Source organism: Penicillium paradoxum, assembly GCF_028828445.1.
Source record: "Penicillium paradoxum strain IBT 22861 chromosome Unknown utg000006l_segment0_segment0, whole genome shotgun sequence".
NCBI classification, from domain to species: domain Eukaryota; kingdom Fungi; phylum Ascomycota; class Eurotiomycetes; order Eurotiales; family Aspergillaceae; genus Penicillium; species Penicillium paradoxum.
In genome coordinates, this window is record NW_026643184.1 from 1323555 (window position 1) to 1335789 (window position 12235).

Below are 12235 nucleotides of genomic sequence, written 5' to 3' on the forward strand. Positions count from 1 at the left end.
CATGATAAAGTGAGTGTCTTGGCCTGCACATCAGCTTCAAGCACTATAACCTCAAATGACTTACCCCGGCTAACATAATCAAAATTCATGACATGTGTACAGATTCTCCGCCTCGTTGAAAAAGGTATCAACTGGACGTAACAGTCCAAGATCGATATCCGACTGCGCCAGAAAATCCTGCATGGTCGGCTCTAGAAACGCCATCTCAGTCGTGTATCCACTAACGGTGTCTCCCAAAGGATAATTATATGCATCAATGCCATGGCTGTGGATTGGCTGTGTGGTTGTGGCAGAAGCCAGGATATCGTGTGTTGTGGGCATCACCGACGCCGCAGGTATAGATGCCGATGTCGATGTCGATGGGTTGAGTGGCAAAGTGCTCATGGAAAGCGTCGTAGTCGTTGTCGGTACCGATTCCGACGATGGCCCGGATAGGGCCGGTGCAGCAGTAGAGGGTACATTACCACTTGCGTTAGTGTTGGTAGAAGAAGAAGCAACTTCCCCACCCGTAGCGAGCCCAGCATTTCCGTGACCCAGCCTCACACCTCGATAGGCCTCCAAGCAAATCTTCACTTGTTCAAGATTATGGTAGAATTCTGCAGCAGCCAAATTCCCATTATCGGTGATCGAGTGTAGCAGATCCAGCGCCGAGTCGAACCCTGTCATATCATTGGGACTCCCAATCGGAACGAAGCTGGACATTGCCAGAATCAACGCGGAGGAAAAGAGGTAGTGGGCGTGGAAATAGCCGAATGTCGGCATGGATCCGTTTATCCACCTTGTCAGGATCATGGAATGGGAATGTCGCGCCGCATGAATGCATGCTTCGCTTAGGGTCAAGACTGGTTGTGATACGGATGCATTTTCGGTCTCGGTCTCGGTCTCGCTTCCGCTCAGGGTGTTTGTATTAGCGTCATTATTGGGATGGGTCTTGTTTGTTTTGCTTAGGATCATCAAAAGGTGCAGAAGCGTAGGGCGGGTAGACAGGATCACACATTGGTTGAAAGCCATGTGGAGGGAGACGATTGGTTTCTTGCTCGATTCCAGATCTTCCATGTTCAGTCTGAGGGATTCCGGGAGTGTTTCTACCCAGTGTTTCAGGGCTTTCAGGAGCTTCTGGACGCGTTGAAGGAAGGTCTCTTGGTACTTCCGGCGGCTGTATAGTCTGGTGATTGTTTCGCCAACTATTCGTGCCAACTTGATGTTGGCCGTCATATATTCTGTGTCGGAAAGCTCTTCTTCATGGCGCCACTTAGGGGAGATGGTCGATGGCATGTCAACGTGGATGTCATCATCGAGGATTTGCATTGGAAGGCCCATTTTGGATCCCCACATCCGATCGAAGATATAGATCGTCCACCATATTTGAATGCGGTGCTGACGCTCAACTGGATCAATCAGGTGTGATTCTGGGATATTGTGATTCAAGCCAATGGTCAACCCCATTCGCATAGCGTTTCCGATGAGGATGTATGCCGAATGACGTCGATTGAGATAGTACGAAAAAAGAGACTTGAGATATCGTAAGTATTGTATTCAGCGATGGTCCATATTGGGTCACTTACCAACAGCAGCAAAGTTTCCAAGTGCGTAACACTGGTTCTTTCTGGTAGAACCTGGACCAACGCTATTGCTCGAGCAAAGTACGACGTGCCTGGTACCCTGGTCCCAGAATTGGGCTCAGACCGAATAGAGTACGCCTGTCCAAAGGCGAAAAGGGCAAAGAACTTGCACTTGTTGACTTTGCAGTCAAAATCATGTGTCTGGTATATCTCTTCCAGCTTATCTAACGTTGACTTGCGCATCATAAGGTGGTACACATGTCCGATCTGGTGAATTGCTATCCGGACCAACAACCGAGCATGGTGAAGACTCGGCCATTGGATATCAGCTTCGTTCGCCGCCGCGATTTTTTCTTCGCGCTCATACTGCGTTCGGGCAATATGTGGCATTGCACTATTCCCCGTCAAGAAACGCCGGAATCGTGTTGCGAACGCTGAACATGCTGCCTCGCCGATGTAAATGGGTGGCGAAGATGGATCATACCGGTGGAACCAGGCTCGATCTCCGATCAATGGATTTTGAATGCCGTTTCCATCAGAGACTTCTGGTTGTCTAGAAGCGGCTCTGTTTTGACATCAGCATGTAGGGCTCGTGGAAGAGTCAAAGAATGTTTACCTCTGCGCCGTGTCATTGATCTCGGCGACCCGAGCTGAGGCGATCGATCGTTCCTTGAGCCGCTGATTTTCTGCAAGAATCTGATCAAGGTAGCTGATTGGAGTAGATTAGCTTTAAGCCTAACAAGTGTCGCAGACTAGCTTTATCAAATACAAGCTCCCTGAAGGCTTGGGCTTAGCGGTGACTTGGGGGCTGCATACTTCTCGCTCACTTTCACCTGGCGATCACGAGTAGCATAGGTGCATTCGTCGGGGAGACCTACCGCGCGACATTTAGTACACGGCTGGTCTCCGGAGCATTTGATTTTATGTGAGTGGCATCTTTGACAGCTGTGCATGTCGAACGTCAGTGTTCGGTGGCTTCGGCATGGGGTTTTCGGAATGCGCACGCGACAAATTTCCTTCTTTGGGTCTCATCGCCCTCCTGCTCTTGCCCTTGTGTGATAGCACGTCTTTTCCGTGTCATGTTTAAGAAAACCTCTCTCTATTATCGGGCGGACTTTTGGAAAGAGAAAGACTCACCCGGGTACGGTCGGCGGTTAGAGGGCATTTCCCGAGGTCTCGGCGATGTTAACATCTGACCGAGTACGGGGGTTTTAGAGACCATCACCACAACCTGGTATTGGGTCTTGTTCTCAAATGCATATAATTTTAGGGGATTGATAATAAAACATCCCTCCCCTACTAATCAAACATCCCTTTCGCTAATTACACATCCCTTTCGCTAATTAAACATCCCCCTGCCTGATTTCTACCTAATTGCTGCCTAAAGATGCCTGAAGATGCCTGAAGATACCTGATAAAATGACACCCCCCCTAATATTATATGACCTTTTCTACCTAAAGGTATATAATAAGATGACCCCCCCTCCTAATATCACATAACCTTTTCTACCTAAAGCTATATAATAAGATGACCCCCCCCTAATATCATATGACCTACTCTACCTAAAGACACCTAATAAAATGACCCCCCCTTAAACATCATATAACCTTCTTTCTACTAGTTCAATTTCTATATATTTTGATAGTGGTTTATATAGTAAATAGAGGTACCGCCTATTTTAGTGGGTTTTAGTGATTTTAAGAGGAAGGCAGTGAAAACAGCGGTAAAGGAAGCGGTTATAGACGTTCTTATTTTTTTAAGGGGGGTCATCCTATTATATACCTTTAGGTAGAAAATGTTACGGTATTTCTTTATTATACTATTTTGCCTTAGGCTCCCTTTTCCTAGACGGAGGAGACCCCTCCGAATACCCCACGATGTCGGGATGGAACTAATATGATCCGGTCCCGAGAAGCGGGGAACCTAAATCATAAAAGGAAGACACCTATAGGAAAAGGGAAGGCAAGATTTAGTCTTATAACTAATATAGAATCGAATACCCTTCGTTCTAACTACGTATCCCTCTCGTATTATTATTCACCTAGTTAATAAGTACTACCTTAATAAATAGTTACTTTAATAATTCTAAATCTTCTTCTTTAACTACCTAAAGAAATAATAACGAGATAGAGTTTACGATCCCGATAGGGTAATAAGGAGATACCTCTATAAGAAAACCCTACTATCTACGAGATAGAGGAGGGAGAGATCTAATCTTTATTAGGACTCTTAGAAGTATCTACTACTACTAATAGAGATAACCGATAACTCTCTAAAACTACCCCGAATCCTTAGCGAAATAAGGATAATTCTTAAGTGATCCTTAAGAAAGAAACCTTCTAAGCCCTTATAATAAGGATTAAATAGCTTAAAAGAGTAGCCGAAACACTAATATATCGTAGCCGGATTCGTAGTAATTTACTAAACCTACGTAGTTAGGAAATCCGTTTTAAGAACTCTAACTTTATAGAAGAATTCTTAATCTAAAAAAGAGAAGACTAGTTACTCGGACTATATCTAGAATTCGAAGGAGTAAGTAAAAAATATAATACTAAAAAATAAAAGATCCTTAGTACTCTATCCTATATAAATAGGAATTACTAATAACTTTAGTATAACTACCTAGACGAAATACCTTTAACTCTAAGCCGAATTATATAGGGTTTATAAGCTTATCTTAAGAAATAGACTCTATCCTTAATAAAAAATTCTATAAATATATAAGCTACTATTACTAACTAAATATAAAAGATAATCTAATAAAATAATTAAGATCTAAGAGACTTTTACTATAAGTTAAATCTCTTAGAAAAATATTTCCTAAAGTAAAGCGAGGAATAAAGAGCCTTTACCTTTTTCTTAAAACTTAATTATAGACTTTAAGCCTATATCTATAAATATAATCTAACTCTTCTAAAAACTTAGGGGGAGATAGTCTTTATTATATTAAAATTTTAGGAGCTTTAAAACTAGAAGACGAAACCTAAACGAAAAGCGACCGAATTAGGATAAAGAGACCTAGATATAAAAAAGAAAAAAAGAAAGTTCGAAAAATATAATAAAAACGAAAACTCCTCTAAAAAAAGAAATCTAAAGAACTTAAGATCGAAAAGGCACGGAAATCTTATTAATAAAAAGATAAGAAAGAAACTTACCTATTATACCTATTAAAGTAAGGATTACTTTTTAAATAAATATCTAAACGACTCCCTAATAAAGAAAATAAAAGTATAACTAGTAAAAATAAAAGGATCCTTAACGAAATAGTAGGGAAATAAGAGCGGGTCGGAGTAGATTCCCCTACTCCGACCCCTTAGATCGGAACGACGATACGCTTCTATACTCCGATCTTAGTAGGAAAAATTAAAACCTATATAGACCTAGATAGTTATACGGAAGTCGACCTCGTTAGTTATAAGTTTATAAAAACTTAAAAACTTTAAAAAACGAAACTTATACCTCCTATTATTAAAGTAGTAAGACGTAAAGAAGTAACTACGTATAGGGTATAGAACGTCCCTATAACTATTATAGATAATAGAGGAATTACTAGAACGTTTATACGATCCTATATTATTATCGATAGAGATCTAAGGATTTTAGGTAGTTTAGTACTACTATTAATAATAACCTTAGTCGACTAAAAAATTAATCTTTCTTTACTAAATCGAAAATAGTAGTTTAATACCCTAAACTATAAAGCTATAACCCTATATTAGTTTATAAAAGAGTATAGGAACTATATATATATTTATACTATAGTAAAAATACTTAAAGAAGTATAGCTCCTATATAAAGAGGATAGGGATATAGAAGAATCTCCTAATTTACCTTCGGAATTATAGGGATTCTATAATATCTTCTCTACGAAAAACGTACGAACCCTTCCCTTAAATAAAGTTATAGACTATACTATTAATATATTATCGGGAGAAAACCCTCTTTATAGACTAATCTATCTTTTATTCTAAAAGGAACTAAAAGAACTTTAGGAGTATATTAATAAAAATCTAGAAAACGGACGAATCCGACTATCTAAAAGTCCCGTAGGAGTACTAATCCTCTTCGTTCTAAAAAAGGATAGCGGATTATATCTCTATATAGACTACTAAGAGCTAAATAAAATCTTAATTAAAAACTAGTACCCGTTACTACTTATCTTAGAAATTCTAGACTAATTAGCGGGAGCTAAATAGTTTAGTAAAGTCGATATCTAAGATATATATTACCGAATTTATATTAAGAAAGGAGATAAGTAGAAGACTATATTTCGTATTTAATATAGGTACTATAAGTATATAGTTATACCGTTTAGACTAACTAATACCCCCGCTATATTCTAAAGTTATATTTATAATATACTAAGAGACTACTTTAATATAATCTATATAATATATCTTAACGATATACTAGTATTTTCTCTAATAAAAGAATCTTATACGAAATACCTCCGAAAAGTTCTCGAAAACCTTAGGAGAGCTAGCCTATACGTAAAGGCCTTAAAGTATATATTCTATTAGGAAGAGATAAAGTTCCTAGGATTTATAGTAGGTTCGAAGGGCGTCTCTATAGACCCCTAAAAGTAGAATCTATTAGGAACTAAGAACTCCCTAAAAGCTATTATAATATCTAAATATTTATCGGATTTTATAACTTTTACTATTAGTTTATACTATAGTTTTCGTAGATTATACTCTTATTAACTTCTTTACTAAAAAGGTTAAAAAATAGAAGAAAACCTAGATAAGTCTAGCTTAATATCTATAAAAAACTTACGTTTCGCCGTTTAATTATAATGTTTTAGTTACTAATACTACTATACTATTTTAACCTAGAAAGGGATACGCGATTAGAAACTAATACTTCTAATAAAGGTATAGGAGGGATTATATCTTAGAAGAATAAAGATAGGAAATAGTACCCTATAGTCTTTTAGTCCTAAAAGTTTAGTAGGGTTAAACTTAACTATTCTATCCTAGATTAAGAACTATTCGCTATCGTTTACTTATTTAAATATTAGCGATACTATTTAGAAGGAAGTATCTAACCTATAGAAGTTCTATCCGATTATATAAATTTATAAACTTTTATAAAGTAGCTAAAGCTAAATAGAAGATAAGTAAGATAATATATATTCTTATCCCTATATAACTTTTTTATTAAATATAGACTAAAAAAAATAAATCCTATAGATATATTATCCCGAAAAGTAGATCTAAAACTAAGGGACGCCTTAGTAGAAGATCTACTTAGACTATTACGTAATAGAATCGTTATTAGAATATTACCGAAACGGAGTATTACTATAGCTAAATCGCTAAGTATTAGTGATTTATATACCGGTAAATCCTAGTTTAATCTAGAATAGACTAGTATAAATAGTAACGAAGCTAATATAGAAGTAGCTAACTAGGCTATATAGGAAGAGTTAGATCGCGACTAATAGATACCCTATAAAATAGTTAAGTATATATACCGAAACTAATCCGTATATATATAGAAAGTATAACTAGACCTCTAAAATCTAATCGAGAAAATCTAAGATAGCGATCCTAAAATACGCCGCCGAAAACTTACTATTTCTTAGTTAAAACTAGGTAATAAAGGTTAGGGCGTCGATCTATATAGTATTATAAGGTATAAAGAAAGACTCTATATCCCCGTAGGGGAGAACTTAAGGAAAAAACTCTTTAGTCTTTATTATAATAATACCCTAGCGGGATATTTTAGTAAATATAGAATATTAATATTACTATAAAGATATTTCTATTAGTAAAATATATACTAAGACGTCGCGGAATATATATCCGAATATATAGTATATTAAGGAAACGTAGCTCCGAGGTATCGGCTATATAGTATACTCGGAATACTACCGATTCCTATTTAACTCTTCGCTAAATTATTAATAGATTTTATTATAGGATTACTACCTATAATTTATAAAAATAATATAGTAGATAGTATCTTTATTATTATTAATAGGATAATAAAATAGGCTCTATTTTTTACTATTTCTATATTAATTAACGCCTCCGAGCTTATAGAGCTTTTCTATATAGAAATAGAACTTCGCTATAGACCCCTATAGGGTATTATATCTAATTAAGGCCCTATATTTACTAGTAAATTTTAGTCTTAACTATACTATAAAAGTAAAGTAAAACTACGTCTTTCTACTACGTTTTACCTCTAAACGGATAGTTAAACTAAGCGTATAAATTAAATACTAGAATATTATCTTAGATATTTTATTAATATAGAGTAACTTATATAGCTAAAACTACTATTAATAGTATAATATACCTATAATAACTCGCCTAATATAACTATAGGCTACTCTCTATTTATAGCTCTTATAAGCTATAAGTCTAACTTTCGTATACGTTCTAAGGACGAAATATATAAAAAGGAGGTCCTAGCTATAACTAAAAAAATCGAGATTTTAAAAAAGTTATAAGAAGATATAACGGAATAATAACGAAAAGCTTCTAAATTATCCGCGAAACGATTTAACTCCGTTTATAAACCTATAGTATTTAAAAAAGGCGACTTAGTAGGGTTATTAATAAGAAACCTAAAGTTTAAAGTCTATATTAAGAAACTAGCCCTAAAATATATTAGACTATTATAGGTCCTAAACCCTATCGGATTCTAGGCGTACTAATTAAGTCTCTTAAACTAATATAATAAGATATATAATATATTCTATATCTCTCTTCTAGAACTATAGAAGAGAGAAAAGTCTAAAACCTTACTAATACTAGAACTTAAAGAGTCTAATAAATAGGAAATTAAAAATATTAAAAATAAAAGGCTATTTAATAAGGAGAGATACTTCTTAGTAAAATAGAAGGGTTAGTCTACTAAATATAACTAGTAGATCCTAGAAGAAAATATAGGAAATATAAAAGAAGCTATTAAGTCCTTTAGAAAACTTAAAGAAAAGAAGAAGAAAGCTTAAAATATATAGTTAAATTTAATACTCTATTAATAAAAAGAAGATAATAAATCTAGATCGAAACGAGCCTATTTTACTATTAAAATACTTCCGAGATATTATAGAAGAAATAACCTTTAAAAATAAGAAAATAGAATAATTCCGGAAACTATACTAAATATATAATAAACCTATAGCGTATCTAATACGATCGGAAAGCTAGCCTAGATACTAAGGGAAAGTATAGGGCTTATATTAGTATCTTAACTACTTATAATAATTGCTATTATTAAATCCTTAATAAATAAATACTTCGCGGCGTTCTATAAAGTATATCCCGAATCTCTATAGCGGATAAAGTAGTAAATAAAAACGTTATAGGCCTTCCGCTCGGCTAGTATAGCTAAAAGACTAGGGCGAGGTAAAGGGGTTAGACCTTAAGAAGAGAGGAACTATTTATAAGTGTTAGTAATATCCTACCGATTTATTAGGGAAATATACCTAAAAGGGAGAAGGTAATACTTACGATAAGAGTCTTCTTTCGAGATAGAGGGAAACTATAAGTAACTCGATAACTATAGATTAACGTAGAAAAGTTAGAGATTAACCTATAGATCCTACTCTTAACGGTAGCCTAGATAGTAGGCCTATAGAAAAATCGGGACTTATTAATCCTATCCTATTCTATATAGTTAGGGTAATCCTTTAGCTTTTCGAAAAATCGGGTAGACTATTCGATAATTAAGGTTAGATCTATAGCGTTACTAGTAATATCACTTAGAACCTATATAATTAGAGTACGATACTAATAAAAAAGGCGAACGAATCTATACTAAGTTATATATCTATCGTTTCTTTATATAATATTAGTAAGAGATAGAACTAATAGCCTTAGATTTATACTTAATCTTAAGAGATTTATCGGTAACCTACTTCTTCTTAGCTATATATAAATAGGTAACGTACTAATTTAAGCGATATCGGATAGGACGATTTTATTTCGGGCGTATAGAAGAACTAGAGTTTCGAGTGCGATAAGTAGTCTTAATAGGACCTATATAAGGAGGAGTCGATAGCGGATCTATATCGGAATAGTTATAAACCTTAGATACTATCTTAGAAATAGCTAAAGGAGAAGAGGGTATAGACTAGTCTATAAGTAGGTCGTTAATAGGAATTATACTACGACCCTAACTATAACCCTAACTATAACCGCGACCGCGACTATAATCTCGCGCTATAATAAAGGAAGATTCCTATAGAAATAAATAGGACTTATAAAAGATAAGATAATAAGATATAAGGGGATTACCTACGAAATATATAAGGAACTATATATAAATAATAACGAAATAACGTAAAGAAAGAAAAGATTATAGTTAGAAAATTAAAATAAATTCCTCTTTTATTCTAGACTACCTTTATTATAAGGAAGGAACTATATATATAGTACCTTCCCTTTTATCGAGGAGAATAAGTTATAAACCTTCTATACTCGTTAATCCCGAAAGTATTAAGTAGGATCGTTCCTATAGCTTCCCCGAATATAGCTATAAAAGTATTAGAAACGGACTCTAAATACCTCTATTTCGTAATAGTCTAATAAGTATATCCTATATTTCTAAGAAGTAGACTTAAAAGTCTACCCTAATCTAATAGAGTTAAACTATAACTATTAAGTATAGTCTATATATTAGCCTAATAACTATTCGTAAACTCGTTATAATTCGCTTAAAATAGCTAGACTATTATTAGAAGACGAATCGTTAACGAAACGGCTACGAAATACTTATAGTTTATATTTTCTTTATATCTACTAAATTCTAATACGAATAGTAACTAATAACTACCGCGTTAAATACCTAGGCTAAATTATACGAACTCTTAGCGACTTCCGTATAGATCTACTCTAATAACTCGGGTTCTGATCCGCGCACAACGGATTTTGGGGCTTAGCACAATATTAGATAATCATTTTTTTAGATAATTAACAATTTCGGGGAAAATAGGGTAAATATCACATGATTGTCGACCTCATCTATCAATCTGATATCGATCTCTATAGCAACCCATTATTTATAAGATCTATTTAAACCCTCTCCCCCCCTAGATCTCTCTCTCTCTCTCTCTCTCCCCCGCACCCTAGATCTTAATCTCTCTCTCTATACCCTATATCTCTGATTTTTATCAATATTCCAATCATTATTATTAAAATAACTGATACCACCCCCACCGCTAGCCCTATTACTAAGTCTACTAGTAAGCTTATTCCTAGATCTACCCTAGATCTCCCTCAGTTTCTAGATATACTAAGATCTTAGATCTACCCTAGATCTCTCTTAGTTTGATCTTACTTTAGTATCAATTTATACTAATTAGGTAATAAATAGTATAACTACTCCCCCCCCCGGAAGCGATATATAATACCCGCGAGGAGCTAGTCGAAATAGTATAAAAATATACCCTTTCCTAGGGTTATTGTACTACTATTAGAGCTAGTACTATAGGCAAAAACGTGACTATATAATATATTAGATCGGGTGATCTGAAATGGTCTATAAAACCCCCGATTAGGAAAAAACCTCGAAATACTAGCTTAAAACGGTAAGATTACCCTTTTAGGCTCTATATAACTACTAAAAGTGGTAGTTAGTATCTATAGATTAAGAACCCTACCTATAACTATACCGCTAATAATATTATAGGCTACTATTAATCTCGGAAGTTTACCCTAGATTAGCTTAATTAGATTAAAGAGTTATCTAATCAAGCTATACCCCTAATAAAGATTATCTAGATAATATAATCTTCTACGCCCTAACTAATCAAAGATCGTAATATTTATAATTAGATCTCCTAGTTTAAACGCTAAGAGAGGGGTCTTCGATCTAAAATCGAGTTTTTGATCGATAAAATAAATAAAAAGGGGTATAAATATAAGTATAAACTCTTATCTACTAATCAGATCGAGTTTCTCGCACTAGCCTACCCTAATATAATTGCACTAGCTAATAAATATAATAGGATTTTTATATTAGATTATATATATAAGACGAATAAGTACGAAATACCGCTTTTAGAAGTAGTTAGTATTACACTAACTAATCAAACCTTCCTATTTGCTACTTATTTTATACGTTATAAGTAAATAGAGGGTTATTACTAGGCGATAGAGATTTTATTCTAAAAATAGGTATATTTACTTCTAAATATAGTGCTAGTTACTAACCGAGATCTTACTTTTTCGGGTACTATTAACTCCCTCTTTCCTAGTTTACTACATTTACTATATATTTAGTATATTAATAAGGCTATATTAGTAAGGGCTAAAACCCTTCTTACTATAGTTATAGATCTATACTTAGATAATCCAAAAAACGCTCAATTTTAGGATTTTATACGGTAATAGCGTAATTTATACTAGTCTTATATACTAGATAAGTATAATTTAAGGTTAAATAACCTTAAATCCTAGTTTAAATCCTATCCTCTTTTAATCTCTTACCTTTTTAATACTTAGCTAATTTATAAATAGAAATTTATCCGATTTTAGATTATAAATGTTACCTATTTCGGCAATTTAGTATCATCACGATCTAAAGGGACCTATATATAGCTAAAACGGCAGCTTAATACGCTAAACGGGGACATTCTAACAGTTTTTACTACAATTAATACCGTAATTACCTAATAACTCGCTAAGATCCGGATCTAGGCTAGATCTAATAAGAT

The 12235-nt window shown here is 34.3% G+C and overlaps 1 protein-coding gene across 1 annotated transcript; it reads right to left on the bottom strand.

Moving 5' to 3' along the window:
* Positions 1-78: 78 nt before the first annotated feature.
* Positions 79-2643, bottom strand: N7457_006954 (transcription factor domain-containing protein; the record flags this gene model as incomplete). The annotated part of the gene is made up of 5 exons (XM_057177997.1): positions 79-1512; positions 1566-2127; positions 2179-2271; positions 2379-2507; positions 2567-2643. The coding sequence occupies 5 exons, from the start codon at positions 2641-2643 to the stop codon at positions 79-81; spliced, it is 2295 nt and encodes a 764-aa protein (XP_057029741.1).
* Between the last annotated feature and the right edge of the window lie 9592 nt (positions 2644-12235).